General features: G+C 38.6%; 2 protein-coding genes across 5 annotated transcripts; one reads left to right on the forward strand and one right to left on the reverse strand.

Annotated features, from left to right (window-relative positions):
* The first annotated feature begins 306 nt into the window (after positions 1 to 306).
* asb2a.1 (ankyrin repeat and SOCS box containing 2a, tandem duplicate 1) lies at positions 307 to 18,069 on the forward strand. 4 transcript variants are annotated; one of them, XM_066694211.1, is made up of 11 exons: positions 307 to 518; positions 2,682 to 2,995; positions 5,262 to 5,393; positions 6,906 to 7,072; positions 8,632 to 8,787; positions 9,253 to 9,498; positions 9,652 to 9,823; positions 10,669 to 10,713; positions 13,802 to 14,360; positions 14,866 to 15,019; positions 15,854 to 18,069. In XM_066694211.1, the coding sequence occupies exons 2-11, from the start codon at positions 2,694 to 2,696 to the stop codon at positions 15,994 to 15,996; spliced, it is 2,076 nt and encodes a 691-aa protein (XP_066550308.1). In that variant the 5' UTR covers positions 307 to 518; positions 2,682 to 2,693; the 3' UTR covers positions 15,997 to 18,069. The 4 variants fall into 4 exon arrangements, with proteins under 4 accessions (XP_066550308.1, XP_066550309.1, XP_066550306.1 ...); XM_066694212.1 differs by lacking the exon at positions 307 to 518 and adding an exon at positions 2,041 to 2,255; XM_066694209.1 differs by lacking the exon at positions 307 to 518 and adding an exon at positions 2,339 to 2,476.
* Positions 17,141 to 21,070, reverse strand: LOC136716819 (protein FAM181A-like). The gene is made up of 2 exons (XM_066694213.1): positions 20,798 to 21,070; positions 17,141 to 20,473 (listed from the first exon to the last, which is right to left on the reverse strand). The coding sequence occupies exon 2, from the start codon at positions 20,378 to 20,380 to the stop codon at positions 19,502 to 19,504; it is 879 nt and encodes a 292-aa protein (XP_066550310.1). The 5' UTR covers positions 20,381 to 20,473; positions 20,798 to 21,070; the 3' UTR covers positions 17,141 to 19,501.
* Positions 21,071 to 22,874: the final 1,804 nt, after the last annotated feature.

A 22,874-nucleotide genomic window follows, 5' to 3' on the forward strand; every position in this document is an offset into this window, starting at 1 on the left:
CATCTGATCTCAGACTGTGTGAAATAAATTGGTTTTAAAAGATACAAATCTCTCCTATCTGTTTAGAATGTGTAGCATGTAATGATGACAACAATTATTTACAATCTCTTCTGCAGTTTTTCCTGTATACTGCATTGAAGACCCCTGCATTTTTAATATCACTAATATAAGGATGATGATGTTTGTTTATTTACTAACTTACTTGTAAAATGTAATAGTGTAATTGGTACCATTCTTGATTTTATCTTGAAAACAGGACACTGAATTTCATAAGCAACCCGAGCCAAAAAAAAAAAAAAAAACACACTCACAAATTTAGCTTGTCACTGCACAGATGTATCATGTGAAGCCTCCAGAAATACACCATCATCTCTGGAAAGAGTCATATTCCTGCAGTGCAGAACACCCCTCAGAGGAGAGAAACACGGAAAGTGAAATGAAAGTCATCGGGAATAAAAGTGTTAAAAGAGACTGAAAACACTGCACATTCCTGCATAACAATAAAAAAAAGAAAACAGGTAGGCAACTTTTTAGTTGTTTACAGTGTTTACACAGATTCATTAATTTTCCAACTGCTTGTTTAACATTGTTTAACATGATTGCTGTTTTCTTCCTTTTTGTTGTTTTAAAACTGTATAATAAGTATAATATGTGTGTGTTTGTTTATATAAATATACATAATCTGTGCAAACCACTCACGTCACAGGAAAGGGTATCCCAAGACAGTGCAGCTGTATGTGTTAGAAATGCCATCCAGCAGCCACTAGACTTAGCAGCAAGATTAGTTTAATTCATCATTGTACACTACACGTTTTCAACGTTTTCAACAGCTGTTTTCAACAGCCATGGCAGTGGTTTAGACTTTCAAATTTAATACTGTTCATTGATTGTGATTGTATTTTTGCATGACTGATTATCAGTTTCACACATTTATCCCCAACAATTCACTTAAACATCACTGTCAATTGAAAAGCATAATTATAAGGTCCTGCATTTTCGGTTTGGTATTATTTTAGGATTCAATACATCGATTTGGACTTTTCTAGTTAATCCAAAATCAGTAGTAAATCATGTTTAGAAATGAATAAATAAATACATAAATCATGATTATAATAATTATTAATTATGTTATATTAATATAGGCTGCAATTGTATAGGTCTAATTGTATAATGTAATTATAATAACTGGAAGTATTAATAAAGTATTATTCATTGGCTGTGCTTGGGCAATATAAACCCTGATGTTCTCCCCCAGCTATGCCTGGGTATCATTAGAGCAGGGTGTTGTGTTTATTGAATTGAGTTTTTTTCCCCTCTCTCTCTCTCTCTCTCTGTCATTGTGGATTGATGCCTTTAAAGGTTTCAGGCAGTTTGCAGTTGCCTTGTCAATAGAAAAAAGCCAAGTTCAACGCAGGACGCCTATTGGATTACACATGTTAATGGGCAGTGTGTTGCGCACTCTGTTATGTCGCAGCTGCAATAGAACAACACAGTCCCTTTGACGTGTTAGGAAATATTCTGCATCTCTTGTTATCTCCACCAGGTCCTTATTCGTGTTTGTTTTTTTTGTTCAGGGTTCAACAACAAGCATACAATATTTGCTCAAGATGTCATCTTACACGTCATCTAATTGATTAGCCTTACTGATGAGATTAAGCCAACTGTTTCAAATGTCTTGCAAAGGGCATGTGTGTGTTCAGTGTGTTATTCTGTGACCAAGGCCCTGGGAAATCTATGTTAAAAAAAAGGCAAAGTGCAGATTCTTGTCATTCATCACTGAATGTGTGCTGCACACAAAACTACACCCAAATCATTTCCCTGCTTCAGGTCTGTATGAAGGCAGTCTATAAAGTTGTGTTTCTCTAAAATCTTTCCCAAGAAACAACTTGGAAACAGTTAAATATTATATTAGACTTCCAGAGGCAGTGCTTATAGATGGCATTACCTCTTAATAATGTCTGTGTAAAAGGAGGTGGGAGGAAGTGGGAGAACACACACACACACACACACACACACACACACACAGCTTCATATCAGAGGCACCAGTGGAGCTCGAGTACTTCAAGTCAGGGAGAGAAACGAAAAGCAGATATTGAAACATGCCCTTAAAAGGCATCAGCACTGTTGAAGTCACTCAAGCACAGCTGCCTGGCTGAAATGCTAAGAGATTACATTATATCCACACAACTGGGTTGCTTCGGGTAATTACGGTGCTTTGAAGATGTGAGGGCTGAGGATATACATTTGATATTCATGTGAGTGTTGTTTTCTTTTTTCTGCTTATTTCTAGGAAAGTAAATAAGCTTCTGCAATATGTTTTTTTTTTTTTTTTTGCCGGAGGGTGTCCTATGTCTGTGCGTTCAGAGTTCAGGATGTTTCAGAAACACTCATCGTGATTTAATTTTCATTCTTGATCAAAATGCATGATAAGTTCGAAGAAACAGAAATGGGAGAAAGATCAACTCTGGTTCATCTGGTAAGCTAATTAGGAGAGAAAAGAGCATGCTTCATGTTTTAAAGTATCTGGTCACAGTGAAGATTTTAATGTTCAACCTTAATCTGCTTCTTCTTTCCTTCTTCCTTCTAATTTATATTCAGTGCCAGGAAGCAGTAATTCTAAGTTACGGAAGCAGGATAATTGGACATTGCTGGTTTAAATTTGTTTTCAATCTCTTTTCAAGTGTAAGCCGCCCATGACTTCCAGGATATCGTCCCAGAGGACGCCCAATGGCACCCTGGGATTCGAAGACTATAGCCTCTACAGCAGCCTCTCTGAGGATGAGCTCGTCCAAATGGCTATTGAACAGAGCCTTAATGATTTCTCTGGACAAACGGAGGCCCAAGAGCCTCCCAAGACCCCTGCCTCCCCGGCCAACCCAAACCTCCAGCCCTGGATCCGCAACGCCTCAACAGCAGGCCCCAGCCACGCAGTCTGCCACCCTGGGTTATCATCCCAGGCTGTGAACAACGCCCCCACCGCCAACCCGCCAAGCAGGTGAGCAAAGAGCGGACAGTTTCACGGAACAGTAAATTCTGTAACCCAGCATCGGAAAACATCTAGCTGTGTGGACAAAACAATTGCTTTTATTCCACGTCATTGTAGCAGAGACCTACTAAATATGATTGTTTCTCCAGTGTCTGAGCGACCCTGCCCCCCTGAAACTCTTGATAGAGAGAGAGGAGAGAGCAGGGAGTGAACGGCAAGTCTTGAGAGCAGCTACTAAAATATGATGGGACTTGATCTCAGAAAGCATGATTGCATGCAGGCCTATGAATTCATTTTCCACAATTGGAAATAAAGCTTAGGAAACTGGGGAACGGTTTTCTCTGTTGACTGGGGATTTCTCTTTCTTCAGCTTCTTCTATGCGGAGGCCTGGTTTGGCGTTAATTGATTTGACACATTGAATGGCTTTTATAAGAAATATACCTTTAATATGCCCACCTTTAAACTGCAAATTCATAAATTATACGCCACACAAAACAGACAATCATTCTTCTAAACACAAACGTGACCTTACTCCAATCACCCTGCAGGTGGGTAGTGTATTGTGTTATTCAACGTCTTTATTTCACAATGTTTGCCTACCATTTTGCTTAATGTTGCTTACACATACTGAATTGTAATTATTTTTCAATCACACATCATATTGCCTAAATCATCACTGGTTGATCCTGACAAGGAGACTGAATTCCCTTTTGGAACATGCTTCCTAGGTATGAATAAAAATAAAAGAAACTTAAAACAAACTAGTTTAAAGAAATAAAACATATTTCGGGAACACTAATAGTTTTTTTTTTGTAGGTGATGTTTTTTTTTTCACTTCACATAATAACTCATTAAAACCAGCAGGTTAATATGGGCCTGTGCATTCTGAGCTAAACATAGCTTTAGCTTTCCACAATAGTAATAGTGAACACTCTTCTCATCTTATCTGTTGTTAGGATGGTTAATATTGTTGGCAATGAACCAGGCAGACTTCACTGGAAGCTGAACTTATTCCAGGAAAACTTCCTGGGAACAGGAAAAGACCTGATTTGAGGGCACATGCTAGCACTTTTGTAGTTTTTTTGTTGTTGTATTATTATTGTTTTTTAATTAATGTCACTTAAATAGCAACAAACAATTCTGTGTCTCTAAACTGGAAGGAAATATCTTGCCACATTCAAATCACATTCTGGCATAGATGGTACAGAGATGGTGGGGAGGATTTGAGAGGGGATTTCAGGATTTCTGCCTCCAGACCGAACAAAACACAAACCTCCAGTTCTTAATCAACTCTTACCAACTAGTTTCAACAACTAGTGGCTGTAATATTAAGGACTTAATGTAGGCATAGGCTCCCCTCCCCCCACCCCTTATTTTTGTCAACAACAATATGAAAGCTAAGTGACAAGAAACCTCTGCCAATGGAGCCGCCTCATAAACACAGTGCAATAAAGTTACAATTCCTCACAGTATTTCCTCTTTCAGATCTGTGTGGACATGGTCTTAGGTCTTAAAGTATCATGGGCCTCAAGTAAAGGATTACCATTTCTTGCTGACAGCTCAAATGGGTGGGACAGATACACAGTTTTTGGCTTCCAGAAATTAATTTACCCCAGATTACCCCCAGCAGGACTGAAAGTCCAGGCACAAAGCAGGTGACCCTTCTCCAAAACAGATGGCACATGTATTTGGGGACAAGGATGTCCTGACAAGACCTTGTCTAATGGCAGAAATTTGACCAAGTCAGGATCTTTTTGACGACCCCTCCGGTGCATATGTTCTTCCACCTTCCACCATATTTGTGATTTTTAATGAATGATTTAAAAATAAAATATTACATCATGAACCTGAAATAAACCACTAATCAACTCAACTCAACACATTGGGGAAAATCCAAAAAACAAAACGTGTTTTTCCACCCCCTTTCCCTTCATGGTCAGTCATGCATAACATAAAGCGGTCGTTAAAACAATATGTGGCGCTATATAGCTCCGAATTAGCAGACATCTCCCTGCTCAAAATGCCATTAAGTCCTATCTCCTGCTAGCTTTCCCTGGTTTGATCCCAGTCATATATGGTCATCTGCAGTCCCCCACATGTCAATAAGATCCGAAAATAATCACAAAGAGCACAGCTGAGCCCCTGCTTTCCCCATCTGCTCTCATTCACCAAGGGATTGTGTGTGTGCTAGTAGACATCGACTCTTTTTTGGCGTGCTCCAATAATGACCAGGTTCAGTTACACGGCGTATTTCTCTCTCTTTCGCCCTGGCAGTGCGAGTTACTTTTGTCAGGAAACCGACCAGAGGAATGCGACCCAAAGCTACCCCTTTGTGACTGGCAGCGGAAAGCGGTGCATTGCCTGGCGGAGATACGACGGGAGCATTTTCGTCACCCCCCAAGTCGAGTGAGTGCTTTTGTTCCCTGCCCTGTGTTACCCTGCTAGAGCACACATACGGTGGTTGAATGGCCCTGTTCCTATTCCTGGCACTCAACAAAGGGACCCTTGGATAGATTTGGCGTTATGATGTGTCTGAGCAAAAAAAATGGGGAGCATTTATTTTGATGGGGGGGGGGGGGGGGGGGATGTGCATTTTATTAACGCACATTTGTTCTGTTTTACACTGTAAATGTGTCATACATTGATTTATTATCTTGCAAACATATATAGAGTCACACTGGGTGTAGAGATGCTAGTTAATCATTTTAACAACAATAATAATAGTATAATAAACATTACATTTGTTGCAGGACAAAACTGGCAGGCATATCAATTTTTATGCTAATATGGTTGGCAGGAAGCACTATTTTCTTGTAATCTTTAGATTGAATGTAATTTGTGCCAGGATAGAACTGCATATTTGGAAATGATATCTATTCTGAATATGTGGAAATAATCATTCAATCAGGCAACGAATTAACATCATAGCAATTATATTCTGTGCCTAGATTTCAGACCGAAAGCGATATTGAACTGTTATTTTTCACATTTCTAACTGACTGCTGTTATAGATAATAATTTAACATCTTTCCTCATTTTGCTGTTTTTACTGTGTGGTCTGACCTTGACACCACATTTTTCAGTAGATCTTGCCCACTATTGGAAGACTCACTTTTCTGGTTCTCTTAATAATTCTTTGTAAAAGGAGGAGGGAGGAAGAGGGAGAACACTTCACATCACTTGATGGCAAGAAAAGAGGAAATATAACACTTTCCCACAACTGTATTTATAACTTTGTGAGGTTATCAGTAATTCAAAACTACATACAACAGCGATGCTGTTGTTGTGAATGAACTTCCACTGAAATCACATGAGCTAGAATTGTATATTTAGGAATCCATGTAACATGTTTATTACATTCATGCCTGAAAGGATACATGCTATTGTTTTCTCAGAAAGCAGTGCAAAATAACCGCGTGGAGATCAAAATCACACTGATGGTTTCCATAAAGATTATTATTTTTTTGTTTGTTTATATATTATGACCTTTTTGGAATATAAATATATACTGCAGTTACTGAAAGTGTTACCATTTTGAAATACAGTGTTCTGGAATAAAGAGTAACATATATTCTGATTCTGGAATCTATGTATTCATTTTGTGAGTATCATGACTGCCAGTACTTATTATGATATTTTGGACAACAGCTTATTTACAGCATTAATTGTCAGATCATCGACCAACATGATATTACAGTATCGCAAAGCTAGTAATGTTGTAGTGGTCCATTGGACTGAGGTTTAATTGTTTATTGACTCCAAGTGCATCACTCCAACCCAGAATATTACATTATGTGTATTGAACACTTTGAAGCAGTCCTTTTAGAAATGTATAGTTTATATTGAGGTGGAGTTGTTTTATTTACAGATACAACTTTGTCAAGTAAACTCTTCTGATAATGAATCTCTCTCTTTCAGGGAGCAAGACCCTGTGGTCACAGCCATCAGAAATGGAGCAGTGGACACACTTGTTTCAATGATCAGATCTGGGAAGAGACTGTCCGAAGCTAACAAAGAGGGTTGGACTCCCATTCACGAGGCTGCATATTATGGACAGCTGGAATGCTTAAAAACTTTGGTTAAAGGTGAGTCTAAGTGTAGGGCTGATATTCAATATGCATTAGAATGCAAATTCAGTATAAGTGCATCAGCAGTGTGCATTCTGGCAAGCTACAGGAAACAGATGCATGAGACCCTGGCTGATTGATTACCACATTGAATTTGCATGATGCACTGTTTTCTCACTCCAGGGAACCAGTTGCTAAAATGTTATATTTTAATCATTTAATCATAGTTTTCTTGAATGTCGGTGGAGCCTCTCACAAGATGCTTTAAATCTGAAAATGAGGAGCACAAAGTTCTGAATCTCTCCATTAAAACTTAGATTAAGATTGTGTTTTGTTTCCCCTATTTTATTAATGACTGAGCAATGACAGTTTTGCCATTTTCGCTTTGAGAAAGCAGTGTGTTACTGATTCATACTGGTATGCTGCAATCACATATCTGCATTTGTGTACAATTTTCAGATTCTCAAAGATATACTGTTCTACCTGTCTTACAAGTTCCACTTCAAATGAAACTGATAATTGTACTCAACGGCACTCAGGTTACTCATGTTTTTCCATAGATTAAAAAGCCTTACAGTAAACATTTAATATCAAGCATATCATGCCAACAAAGGTTGACCATTAACTAGATGCCCGCGAGACATACATTTCAATGGAGAACAAAGCGAAGCAATTTACCCTTTAACAGTACTAATTTATGTGGTTATCAATAATCCATAAACATGTCTTACTTTTATCAAGGAAGACTAAAAGTATGCATTCATAATTACCTACACTCATTAATAACTCTCATTTCTTGGGTTATTATTTTTACCAGTCAATGATTGGTTAGATTATACTTGATTTAGCTTGTTTACACAATATGTGTCACTTTACTAAACTAAGAAATGTGTATACTGAGCTGTGCTAAGTGTTTACAGAGATCTGTGATATCACCTTTATATATTTATACTGCTGAAAGGAATGATATAACAATATAATGTAAGATATTATCATTGGTTGTAATAATGCACAGATAAATATGCTTTAGTTAGTGAAAAGTGGGTGAAAACATGGTTAATCAATAATAAGGAAAAGATTGAAGTGTTCCATGTGTATCCACTAGGGTGACAAAATGAGAGCAATTACAAAAAGGTCAGAATTGATGCTTGTGTCAAGAGTCATTGCTGATGAAATAGATACAGAGATTTAGGAGTAAGCTCTCAGCACCTGGAGGACGTGAAATATACTGTATAGTCGTTCTAATTCTATTTCCTTGTTTGCAACTTCTAACAGTTCTTACAGTTTTATCTTAAAATATGTATATCATATTTAGTATATAATAGTAGTATATATATATATATATATATATATATATATATAGTATAATCTGAATGAGTGGACTCCTATTTGATCTCAGGCAAAATGTCAGATATGATTCACAGTCTTGACTATTAAAATACCATGTCTCTGATTAAACCAAAAACAATGGGCTGTGATACCTGTTCTAAAGTTGAGGAGAAGTCTTGACAATTAATTAATCCACTGATCAAAAACAAGCATGGGCATTGACTTGCACTAACTCTTATTCCCCATAGCTTACCCGGATAGAATTGACCAGCGCACACTGGCAGAACAGACCCCTCTGATGCTCGCAACTTCAAAGGATGATTTGGATTGCGTCCAGTTCCTGCTTGAAAGCGGAGCAGAGCCTGACATCGCAAACAAGTCCAGAGACTCTCCTCTTTACAAAGGTAATGCAGGGTATTTCTCAGGAATCGTGTGATCAGGGACAAACTGTGTAAGTAAATACATTACAAGTGCGCATTTAGCAACAACCAAAATATGAAGGACAAGTTGATATTTCCTCTTTCAATTTCTCTTTTACAAACTAAATTCCAAACACTGCTGTTTACTTTTTTTTTTTTACCGTGATGTGCAACTGAAGACATTGAACCCCTAGAAGTATCTAGGTATTCAGTCTTGACCACAATAGTAGTTCTAGATACCCAGTGTGTTTACTCAGACTGTTTCTGACTTATTAGCAGACAGATGAAACTATTCCCAAATAGAGAAATGCCAAATAAGTGTAAAATCTTAAATTAAAAGAATCCCATCTTCAGCTTTTCCACACAAATACCTCAGAGTGTGACTGGAACAACCCTGTTAATTTGAGGTCTCTCCACACACGGATGACACATAAACTTCTTTCCCTCCAGCCTGTGAACGGCAGAATGTGGAAATAGTGAGGCTGCTGCTGAGGTTTGGCGCCAACGTGAACCACCGCTGTAACCAGGGCTGGACTCCTCTCCACGAGGCTGCCTGCCGGAACAACCAAGAGATCATAGTGATGCTCATCCAGGCTGGCGCCAAAATCAGTTCTACCAACATGTATGGTCTCACTCCACTGTTTGTGGCCGCCCAGAGTGGACAGGTGGATGCTTTGAGGAACCTGATCAAATGTGGTGAGACAACTGTATCCCCCTTCCCCCTCCACACTTTCAGTATATTGACGAATTTTAAAACTCTCCTCTTGAGACAGGATTGATCTACTTTACAAGTTTGTTCGATGGATCAGAGACTTAAGAATCAAACCTGCTGTTGATTGCTTGTCTTAGGTGCTGACGTGAACAGTGAGGCCAGTGACCAGGCCACAGCTTTGTTCGAGGCTAGTAAGAACGGGCACGAGGAAGTGGTGGAGCTCCTGCTCTCCCAGAATGCCGATGCCAACAAACCTTCGAAGAACGGACTGCTGCCTCTTCACATTGCTTCTCAACGCGGACATTATGGGTATGACACATTTATTATTATTATATAAATGGTGAAAGGAAATCTGAAGGGAAAACAAGAAAGCTAGTTAAGGTAAAACTTATTTGCATCCCATTTTTGGCTTCTACTTGAAATTACCTGCAAGCGGGAATCATCAAAATAATGCCTGGAGAAACTAATAGATATTAGGAACCCCATAAATAATGTTGACTGGGTTCTACTCAACACATAATACCTCTGCTTGTAAATCATTACATGTTTGTGGCATCTTTCCCATGGTGCATACTCTGCAATTATCTTAAATGTATCCTGAAATGTTTATTTATAAATTAATAGGCTGGTTTCACAGACTCAGATTAGCTCTAGTCTTGGACTAACCAAAGTTATTTTAGGTCTGTGCTAATCAAGGTCTGTGAAGCCAGCTGTAAATGTCTGTTTGTTGTTAAATCGTAGTACTATGTAGATCAGTTGAGTTTTGTAGTAAATGTTTCAGTCTATCATAGTGTACAGAATTAATTAATTAGTTTAATCTATTCATTATCGCTTAATTAAATACAGCTTTGCCCTCAGCCACATTGAAGTTGTGAGTTGTGTGATGAAGCTTGCTTTGTATCACAAAGAAATTACCGTTTGGACAATTTAAAACTAAACCCCACTTCAAATGTAGGGAAACTAAACATACCCATTTCACCCAGTGCAGGAGAGTTCAATGCTAGATGTGATCTGTGAAAACCTTGGATTTGGAATAGGTCTTGGAGTGTTTACTTATTTGAGTTCAAAGGGCATCAACAGAAAACAAACTCAGTGACTGTGTAGAAACGATTCTAAAAGTTGGTGTGTGGTTGGTTGTCTCAAATTGTTTACAGAAAACAGCTGTTTGCCGACAGCCAAAATAATGGTCCGAGAATTAAGTAAGTTGCTGGGATCAATGCTGAGAGTTCCCAGACAAGGAACAACAAGGGGATGCTTATGTAACAGGCTTTAGCTTCTTTTTACATGCGTGGGAGCGTGCATATGAATGTTTGAATAACGCCTGCATTTGCATATTATGGTCTTTGAAAGATCTACTGAATACCACTCCTGTGGACTTATGCAACGATATCCTAGCTAAATCAGCACCTTTCCAAAAGATTTCATCACACCAAAACATGATTTATTGTGTATTTATTGATTTATTGTCGTAACATTAGCTGTAAAGTAAAGTGATTATTCATTCAATCTGAAGATTAAAGGAAAAACCTGAATAAATGAGTGGTGGAACGTAACGAATGCAGATGTCTCCAAACAGGTGTGCTGCATGATACAATTAAGCAATTAACATCCTGTCATGCTCCTATCATGCTCTGTGGCAGGCCCAGTTGACCTTGATTTTGAATCAAGCTGGCAAGAGGAAAGGATGTTAGTGATTTTGAAAGAGGGGTCATTATTGGGGCACGAATGGCTGGAGCTTCAGTCACAAAGACGCTCAACTGACTAGTGTTCTGGACAAGTGGGCGAGTGCATGTGTAGCGACACCAAGAGAACGGGACAGGCCTGACTGCTTGACCCCTACAGTGAGGGGGTCCGGAGGCTCTGTTATGCTGTGGGGGGCATTTTCCTGGCATGGTTTGGGTCCACTTAGAGGGAAGGGTCACTGGAAATCATTACAAACTTATTCTGAGTGATCAGAATCCTATGGTGAAACATTTCTATCCTGATGGGAGTGGTCTGTTCCAGGATGACAAAGCCCCCATCCACAGGGCACGAGGGGTCACTAAATGGTTTGATGAGTATGAAAATGATGTGAATCATATACTATTGGCCTTCACAGTCACCAGATCTCAACCCAATTGAACACCTATGGGAGATTTTGGACTGACGTGTTAGAGAGCGCTCTCCACTACCATCATCAAAACACCAAATAAGGGACTATCTTTTGGAACAATGGTGTTCATCCCTCCAGTAGAGTTCAGAGACTCGTACAATCTGTGCCAAGAGCATTGAAGCTGTTCTGGTGGCTTGTGGTGGCCCAACACCTTACTGAGACACTTTATGTTGGTTTTTCCTTTAATTTGTCACCCGTCTGTATGCTTATAGTGTGTTCAACACGGAAGGAACTGAGCTTCCTAACTGCAGATATTTAAGTTTCCTGTCCTAACTGGGGCTGTGAAAATAATTTACTGAAGGCTGGTCTTTATAGTTGGGGAAGCACCATTCATTTTGATCTCTTCTAGTTTTTTCCAATGCAAGCAATAGGATTAAAGCTGCAATGCTGCTGAAGGTCCAATTTAGGATGCTGCAACTAGTGTCAACCAATAACTAAAGTACTGAACTTACAATAGGACAGTTTTGGACTCACCCCTGTGGTCTTTAGCTATCCTCTTAAGTTATCCTTAGCTATCCTCTCCTAGCCCCAGTTCCCCCAACACAAACACACACACACACACACACACACACACAAAAAAACACACGCACACTCTTTCCCAACTAAGGGCCGGATTAAATCAAAACCCACCCACTAATAGAAACTACAGAACTGTACTCAGTTGCAGCTTCGTTTTCAGTAAGATGCCACTTCCTTCTAATCAGAAATGTTACTGCTATGATGTACAGGTTTGTAGTTTTCTATTAGCGGGTGGGTCAAAGTTTTTTTATTTAATCCAGCCCTAAGTATCCCTACTTGGTATTGGACAGTTATTTCTGAGCAGTATAGTAATTTTCTGAAGGAGTGAAGGAGCTGGTTGGAAATGTATTTTAAGTTCAATGTTACAATGGGTGTTATTTTGATACACAGTATATTAAGTATATATCAGTAGCGAGCGGTCATAAAATGACGAGAGAATGTAGCCTACATAATATCAATTTAATTTGTATAATTTTCTTATCACTTCATCTTATCATCACTATATTTCTCATAACATACTTACATTATATTATGTTGTCTACTACACCCTTTATTTTCTCCTCAAAGAACAAGGACCTTTCATTTTTTATTGCAGTAAAGCTGGCTGGGGTTCAGCTTGATTCGCGCATGCGCTCTGTGCGTCTCCCAGTCAAATTTGTGTTATAGGTAGAAATCAGCTCCCATCACGTACAAATATGTATAAACTGGCTGTAGAGCTGTGTTTGGAAATGCTTGTTTAGGCACCACGCATGCGCACTGTCAACTAGCTAATCAATCAGATGATCAAGCCGCAGTTGTGTGTGGCCAGCTAAATGGGCTGCAGGCCGAGGTGAGGGAATGATATTATGTGCTAGTTTCATTAATTGCTGTGTAACCTCATTTTTGTATACCCCTGCAAAACACACTAGTGCTCTGGATGATATTGTTAAGAGAAGTATCCCCAGAGCGTGGGGTGGAATTACAATGTCCCGATTGGTGAACACAGTCGAGCAGCATGAGTCTCTAATCGAGCTGCTCCATCAGCTTCTATGACAGAGTCATTGGAGAATTTACTAAAAAGGATTGCAGTATGGATTTCATTTACATATAAGGAGTAAGTGTTGCATATTGAAGGAACGTTTTGTTGGTCCGCTGATGCTTGGGTTTCTGCTCTGTCCCACAAAGGCCTCATAACATTACGTGTTGTGGGGGCTTTGGAGAGTAGTTGCAAATGTTACCTCTTGTCACTGGTATATATATAAAAGATGAGGTCACAGTAGTATCAACAGTGGAAATGAATGTCCAAACTTAAGTGCTTGTGATTTAACTCCGTTAATCCTTGCTGTAGGTCATTCATAATTAAATAGGATTCTTTTATTTTTATGCAGTTTGTGACCTTAATTAAATCAGACATCAGCTTATTTTTAAATAATAGAACAGTCCAAAAATACATACATACACATTCCTGTAATCTTGGCTTTGATTTTTTTTTTTTTTTTTTTTGATGACCCATCATATGTACTCAAAACATTGCTAAATCATTTGTATTATTTGCAGGAGTTGCAATATCATATGTGCATCTGAAAAAAGAATAAGCAAAAAAACAACTTCTAAATCTGTCCCTCTGTCCTTTCTAGGATCGTCTCCATGCTGATTCCTGTCACCAGCAAGGCGAGGATCAAGCGCAGTGGCATCAGCCCCCTCCATCTCTCTGCCGAGCGAAACCACGACGACATCCTGGAATTACTGATTGAGTCTGGGTTTGATGTCAATGCCACGTTGAGTAGTGACCGGTCCCGCCTGTATGAGGACCGCCGCAGCACCCCCCTGTATTTCTCAGTGTGCAACAACAACATCGACGCCACGCGCATCCTGCTAGAAGCTGGGGCCAACCCCAACATCGACACCCTCAACCCCTTCCTGGTGGCCATTCGCCAGGGCTGCGTCAAGACCATGAAGCTCCTCTTGGAACATGGAGCCAACATTGACGCCTACATCCCAACTCACCCCACCACCTTTCCGGCCACCATCATGTTTTCCATGAAGTACATCACACTGCTCAAATTCCTCATGGACCAGGGCTGCGACGCTGACTCCTGCTTCAACTGCATGTATGGGTCTGACCCTCACCCAGATCTCCCACCTTCCAGCAGAGAGGACTTCAGACTTCCTCATGTGCCTCCGAGGATGGTGCAGGTATGATGATGGAACCCAATGCATCTCTACTGTGGTCATTTCCACCAAGATATGAGGATTGGCCACTTTGGCTATACCACTCAATGCTACTGGTCGAGAAGGTCATGCCATGGCTGAATTGAGGTTTGATTATTCAATTACACCAGCTTCTGAATAGTTAATGATAAGAAGATGTAAAAATATGGTTGGGTACTCATACATGGTTGATTTTGATATATACTGTTGTTATATGAAAAGCTCAGAATATTTCCAAGCGGGTCTTCAGAGCAATCATGATTCCGTGTTTCTTATTCTATAAAAATGTTGCTCCATAATGTGAAAAGGCAAACCTATACTATGGGATCTTCATATTACCAAAGAAGTTGAATTGTTAAAATGTATATCTGAGTCCGATAGCTAGGATTATGTAAGAACCATTTAAGTGTTTTTGTCTGTTCCCTTCATGTACCAATACATTAAAGAATAACATCAATTTATGTTCTATGTTCCCTTTTCTCTTCCTTAGTTCTGTGAGATGATTTCCACACCCTCAATATGCCGCTGGGCAGGCCCAATCATTGACGTCCTCCTGGATTATGTGGGTCATGTTAAAATGTGCTCTAAGCTCATCGAGCACCTGGACAGCTATGAAGACTGGGCTAACATCAAAGAGAAATCCAGTACGTATTCTGCAATGCAATGCTTCAAAATAAGTTTATTTGCAAAGGAATAATCAGAATTTACACAAGGTTTTGGTAAAATCTGCTCAAAGAGAGCTGTAGGGTTTTCACGTTTGCGTTCCAACCCAGCTCTCAATTCCTTAATTGAACAAATGAATGGCTTACTCAGCCAAGAGCAGCTTGATCTTTAGCACAAACATGAAGACGTGTAAAGCCGTTGGGTAGCAGATGCATATCCTGGTTTTCAGCCCGAGAAAATTGATCCCAAAAGGGAGAATGAGACTTCTTTCATAACCTGAAAAAGAGGAAGTTAAGCCTGGGTGCAGTGAGCTCAAGCTTTGTTATGAAGCTTCAGTGTTTCCTGGTTGCGAGGTTATATCCCATAAACCCTTTTGGGAACTATTTTTGACCTGAAAGGCTTTTGAAGAGCAGGAGTCCAATTTGGTGCTGGAGACCACTAGCTACAGTATAGAACTGTACTGTCAGTTTAGGTCTGAATCTTACTCATTGCCAGATACATCTTATACAGTCCGATTTAAACATATTTAGGGACTTGAGCATTTGAGCTTGTGCACATTTGGTTGACATTCAAACCCCATATTGTGACAAAGAGTGAACGAGAACATGTTCACAAAGCTGCGTATTTCAAGAGAAAACATATATAAGAACGTTAGGTTCTTTACATTTGACTGTGTGAACTTGACTGTGTTTATTTCCTCACCCTTACTTAAAGAAAACATCTCAAAACCATCTACAAGACTTCTATCTTATAATCGATCAATGCTTTTGTGATACAGGCAGTGATTAACTGATTTGCCTTGCGTGTTATTTCAGAGCCTCCTCGACCCCTCATGCACCTCTGCAGAATCAAGATCCGACAGGTGGTGGGAAAAGAGCGTCTGAAGCACCTTGATACCTTGCCGATACCAGCGAGACTAATCCGGTTCCTGGATCATGACTACTCCCATACAGACTAAAGAGCACTTTAATCTATTTGATCAGAAATCAAGAGAACAGCCTCTCTTTTTCTCTAGAAATATAATACAAAACACAAACTAATGTTTACATCATGCATAACCAGGCTGCTGGTTCTCTGACACATTTTGCATTGCCTGCTCCACCTACTGAAAAACACAGGAGCATTCTACTTTTGAATCTTTATTTTCAAATTAATTATTGTAACTGAACAAATTTGTAAAGAGTTTGTACGCACTTTGTGCCAGTCAATGATATACTTCAAATACAGCATACAAATAACATTTTTTTTACAAATAGTTAAATATAAAAGATTTCTGGTTTGCTTGCTACATGTTTTGTTCACAAGATATTTTTGTTTGTTTCGCATTCTGAAAAATTCTAAAAAAAAAAAAAATGTTCAGAGATTCCTCTTACTGTTTTTAGATTGTGGAATGCACAAAGCCATTGACAGTAGCAAGATTAGGATTCCAATAAAATAAATATATGAAAATTGATAATTAACCACCATATACAAACCACCATACAAAATATGCAATTTGGATTATTTTAATGTTAATTCTGTTCCGAAGCTATTTTGGAAACTAGGTTTACATATGAATGAATAGATAAAGCTTTAATGACAACAGAGTGAAGATGTGCTGTTTTGAGAATCTGATTTCTAGCTCTATTTAGATTTATATTCTGCTGTGTGGTAATTATGAATTTTGTGTTATTTTCTGCTGCCAAAAAAAAGTCGATAAATAGCGCATGGCGCGGTGGCCGTTGTGAAAGTAAATTGATGAATGGAGATTTAAAGGCATATTTCATGGATATCATAATGTTGCAGCCTCTTAAAAGAAATAATGCAGTGACTTTTTTTATAAACCTATTACATTATTAGATTGGTAGCAGTGAAACTGAACACAAGCAGAGTTTAAAGTTAAAAAGCAGATTTGACAGTCTTAGTGTCAGATTTACCTGTTGTTTTTTGGGGGGTTGTAATCACATTTTGAATGTGCTCCCGGATGTTGGAGTAAGGTGAAGAAGTGCAGTTTTAGAATGGCAAATGATTGTTCAAATATCTGTGTGATAGATAGTGACTGGACAGGAGGTCCAAGACCGTAAGGAAAAAGAAATTGCTCTCACAAGTTAGTACACAGGATATGAGTCAAACACATTTAATGTCCAATTTATGGAATCCAATTTTTGACATATCAGTTCAACCTGAAAATCTAGATTAATAAAATGCAAGTTGTTGGACTGGTGCATCTTATTACATTTGATTACTGGCTTGATGTGTTTTCTAATTGATTAAGAGAGCTAGACATGCAAAGTGCAATAGGGGTAGGAGGGAAAGAAATGAAAATATGGGGAAATAGTTTTCCCATTGCAGAACAATTGATTTGACAGTTCATCAAATCTTTATCTTTCCAGACCAATTTCATAGCGTAATGTGCAGGTGAAGATGATGGTAACTAAGTCATTACCTTTATATAAAAAAAGAGTTTACACTAAACCGAAGTAAAATATCTAACTGGTTGAGGTTACTGAGAAAACTGTAATGAGTGAGGTGTCACCACTTTGATTGAAATTGTAAATGTCTTTAACTATAACTGTAGAATATTTGAATATTTGCTCCAGAAAGATGTGTTTTTGGATCTAGGTTGAAAACTTTTTTAAGTTGATGTGCTGGTACTATGTATGAAGTGTTTCATTATTATATTTTTAAGCTGTATAGCCTCATATTTCTTATGCATTTAAATGTAAAGTATAATGCACAATAGGTCAGTTATATTTATTTGTTGTTTGTTTTGTTGGTGGTGGTCCTTGTTTGTTTTTATTTATTTTAGCTTTTTATACAATTGGTGTCAAAACATACTGTCAGATATTGGTGAATATATTTTGAGGGAACTACTGAACATTTTTTATTCACTGATCAATTTATTGTGCACTTTTTAAAAATAATAATAATAATAAGTTGAGTGAGCTTTTGGACACATTTGGCTCTGAATCTGTTGTATGAATTTCATTAAAGCTGAACCTGAAGTAATGTGAAATATTTTTACGGTAATGAATAAAAGAACAATTCCAAACTTTGTCCTTTGTCTTTTTTCTCTTTAGTTTCAACAGGAAGGAATTATTTTGAGATGCTGTACTCAAGAAATTTGTGATTGGTGGGTAGGGCAAAGTTTTGATTGGTCTGATACTAAAATACTAAATAATTGTTATGAAATAGCCAGCAGTAAGTAAGAAATACAAAGCTTATATGGCCAATTACTTTACTGATGATACTTGTGCCACATTGTCTAGTGGTTGAAGCATATAGCAACACCCTTCTGTTTGTGTTTTATTATATTTACTTTAAAATGCACCCTTACCATGTATTTATGTATCCAAACCAAAACGATAATTACTCAAAGAGAATAGAAAATGTATAATAATTGTTTTTGCGAGTTTTAAATCCTGATTTATTTGATTACTTTATTTGAAGTTTATAAAAGCAAATTGGAATCTTATATATATATTTAAATGAATTCGTTTTTTTCCCTTTGTACATCATTACATAATGTCTACATAATTATACAGCATTGCATATTACTTTTAAATGTAGCGACACAAATGGAGAAACGTTTTTCATCAGCTTCATTCACTTCTAGGTGACAATTCGGATTTGTATATGGAGAAATAACCTGCAATCAATTTAAGATCTCCTATAAATGCTCAGTAATGTATTTAGTATACCGTTGGTACATTATTTTAATTAATGCAACACAATAAGAATTTGAACAATGAACAGCAATATCAATGAAAACGCTAAAACTTATGTTGAGTTTCTTATAGTTGATTGATTTTGTCCACACCTCCCTCAGGAGTTTCATAGTAGAGTGCGTCAAAACTTCGCAATCTTTTTATTTGGACTAACCTGTCGACAACCTACGCAGATATAACTATTTTTACAGTGTGTGCATAGTGAAAAATACAATTCAAATGGTTTAATTCGTTATTTATAACCACTTGTAAAATGTATCTAACTAAAGTAAAGTATTTCTGAATCAAGATAAAGCAAGTTTTATACTTGAATCGAGGTTGTTTTATTTACTTTATTTTATTTAAATGTTGTTTTTCACATCTTTATCTGAACACTATATAACAAATGCCAGTACAGTGCCCATTTTACGATGAACACAATCTTGAATCAATAGATGTTTTTTTTTTTTTTTTTTTTTTTTTTACAGGTTTGTTCTGAAGACATCAACATTGAGGTGTAATGAAACACTTCGGGCTTTCTTGTAATATCTTTTTTTTCAGGTTCTGATAAGTGCTTTTGAAACATATCAGTATCAAGGGTTAATGTCAATCTTTGCAAAATGCTATTAGGAATAAACAAATGTATTTCTTGTGGAATGCACAAATAAATAGCTACCCACAGAAGTGATGACACAAACTATTTTCATACATACAAAAAAAAAAAAAACTTGAATAATCATTTACACTGGGCCTATTTCTACTTCCGAGTTTGCCAATTTAGAGAAATCCAAACACACTGAAAATGGGTGAAGGGACTGTCGGTTTTGTCGGGATTGGCTTCACGACTACATGCGTGTGGCTTTTCTGTCCGTTGATGACATCCTTTGAGATGTCGTGGGCCTCTGCTGGAGACACGGACACTTTCCCCCAGAGAGCCGCATCAGAGAAGCCCGTCTGCGGCAGCACTATGTGGCTCTGGTAGACGTGTTGTCCGTGGTACTGAAATGGACAGCAGCCACACAGGCCCCCGCTGCCGGTTAAGGACGTCATCTCCAACGTCAGAGGCTCCTTCTCGGCCACAATCTGCTGAGTGTTAAGTACTGAATGTGTGTTAGGTCCCTCGGAACATGTTTTTCTTATGAGTTCCTCGGAGCCCGAAGACCCATCATCCCCGGCCCCTGGGTTTTTCCTCCAGACTGCCTGGAAAGGGTCGTGGAGGTTTTTGGAAGACCTCGGTTCCTCCCAGAAGGACGCAGGTAGCTGTCGTTTCCTCATTGGCACCTGGTCTTGTCTGGCGGCGTCCCGTTCCTGCTTGGCGTTGGGACTGGGCTTCATGGCGTCTTCACAGCGTAGTTCTGGCCCGATCTTTTCAGTCAAGTGGGCCAGATTGAGGTTCCGATTGACGGTCTCCAAAGCGAACACGCCGGACTTGTCCTCCAGGGCTTTAGCGATGCTCGACTCGGCCGCTCTGTATGAGTGGCATCTGGGGATCCTGGAGTATTTCTGAGAGAAGCGTTTGAGCTGCTTCTGCAGGTATTTCCTATGGTCCACTGAGCGCCTACATGGGGCCGATTTATCCAAGGCAGCCTTGATATCACTGGATGCCAAGTTGACGAAGTTCAGTAAAGTTTTCACCTCGCTGTCGCTGCACGCCATGATCACATCCTGAGATTTGAAGCTTCAGTTAATCCACAGAGAGACAACAATTTAACAATACTCCGGGTCAAACTCGGTTTCCATCTTCAAAGCCTGTCACGAATTAAAAAATAACATGAAATAGGAAAAGGAGGAAAGTATGAAAACACACACACACACACACACACACACACACACACACACACACACACACACACACATAAATATATTGTTCATACATATAGGCTTTAAGACAATAATACAATATATTATAATACAATATAATATATATTCAATTCTGAACATATGTTTCCAATTGCAAGAATACATACAATTATTTTTAACATTGCAAATAGATTTTTATTCAAATTTGCCAATAATCGTTCGGTAATTACTCGGATGGAACTTCTGTGTTAGTTTGGAAGTGATATAACTTACCCAATGTCTCTTCTAGAGCAATTGTATCCCGATACAGCTTCTGGTCTAAAAAAAAAAATAGTTTTAGCACTTGAGCAGGCTGAATGAATATAAACTGCATGTAGTTATGGTGCTTTCTTTAGACCAATCAGCGACCTCTTTCCCGACACAATACACCCCAATCAGGCACTGGGCTCTCCTGTATCACATTCTTTGCCATCTCAAATTGTTGTCATAGAAACCTCCCGAGAAAAGCAGCTAATAGATGCAATATTTCTTTGCAACTATTCCCCCTATTCTAACCCAAACTCCCCACACCCCCAATCTGCTGCTTTTTTTTTTCTCTCTTCTTCTTCTGCTTCTTCTGGACTCTGAAACGTCTTATACTGACGGTGCGCAAAGACTACTTAAATCTTTTATTCCTGGATATAACTTAAGTCTGTCTGGGGGCTGGCAGCAGGCATGGTTCAATGCAACTAGACAATGCCAGCTTTTAGAGCTCCGGCTAGGCTACTTTTAACTGTTCTGATCTGGACTTCTTTTTTCACCCACAAGAGTGATGTCAGAAGAAGTAGGATTGAAAAAAAACTCTAAAGAGATGTGCGGATATCCATGGAAAGGGGGCTTGAACGCTCAAGAATCTTGTCTTTATGTTTGCCCCCTCAATCGAGCCACACAAAAGCTGAATTACTCATTCAAACCTCGTGGGACAAAGGGAAAGGAGTTGGATAGCACTCTTGCATTTGTAGTCAAACAGTTAGAGACTTAAATCGAGTCGTCATGATGGAGAAAGAGAGCTGGACAAAGCCCATAGAATTGCCATCAGCAAACATTTTCCTGTGTCATATTAGTAGGGTCTCCATGGCTCCCTCTGGCCTGGGGACAATAGCACAAGTTTGCACACTCGACTACTGTCACCCTGCCAACGCCGACGAGGGCCAAAAACAGGACAATCCCTTGGAGAAAGCATGGGCTCTGCGGGGAAGGTAGCAATAGAAAAGGGGGGAAGACTTGTGAAATGCTAATTGAGCTCCATCCCGTTATTGAGAAAAAAAAAGGTCCCAAGCACTACACCCCCCTACTCCGACAACCCTACCCACCACCAGCACCAGCCCAGACCTTTAAGGCTTGATAAGGTTGCGTGCAAACAACTAATGTAAGTGTCCAACGTCGCCTTTTTGTTTCAAGCGCAGACTGCTGAATTGAGGATATTTGATTTTTAATTCTAGAATCCCTGCCCAATGAAACCGAACGTTCAAATTAAACAAAACAATAAACAAAACGAAAACTAATGACCATCAATAGGTATGTGCATTTATGTATGTATGTATGTATGTACGTATGTATGTATTATTTTGACAGTGTTTTCAAACTGGTTTATAAGTTCCATCACTCTTTTTATCGACCAGCAACAAGTTGCATCCTAAGGCACCTGCTGGAATGCGACTTCAGGGTGGGGAAAGGGCCGGTGTTTACACCTTTCAAGCTGAAATTGTTTATCCTGCTTGTGAACAAATAATGATTAAATAATTTCCTGGCTTACCGATTTTTATTTATTTATTTATTTTTGCTTTGTTTGCACTTGCAACGAAGAAACGCGGAAAGATTACATTAACTTGACCTCTTTCGTTTTATAACAGTTGTACTGGGTTAATGCACTGGCTTAATTGTGCTTGAGTGAGTAACTGGTGCAGAAATGTCGTTTTATATGAAGCTTTGCCTTTCGAGCATGATTGCCATGGTTATTTTGTAGCTGTTCTTTCAATTTTACTTTGACAAGTCTGTATTCTTGGTTAGTTGCCAAAGCAACTACTGTATAAAACTTTAGTTTATTCCAAGAAGAAAATAGATCTCGAATTGTCTTCTGTTGCAAAACATACTTCTTTTATATTAGTTGCAATATGCTTTACTTATTGGGGAAAAACTATGTTTGAACTGTAGATATTGACATGCATATAAATGCCTTTATATCTATGTGTTGCCTTATTTTTGTGAAATAAAATATATTTTAAAATAAAGTCTTTATACAGATAAATACACTACAGACACTTGTAAATCATACTGGAATACTATTTGTTTACTTTAAATGTCAAATAAA

Source organism: Amia ocellicauda, chromosome 21, assembly GCF_036373705.1.
Source record: "Amia ocellicauda isolate fAmiCal2 chromosome 21, fAmiCal2.hap1, whole genome shotgun sequence".
Lineage (NCBI taxonomy): Eukaryota > Metazoa > Chordata > Actinopteri > Amiiformes > Amiidae > Amia > Amia ocellicauda.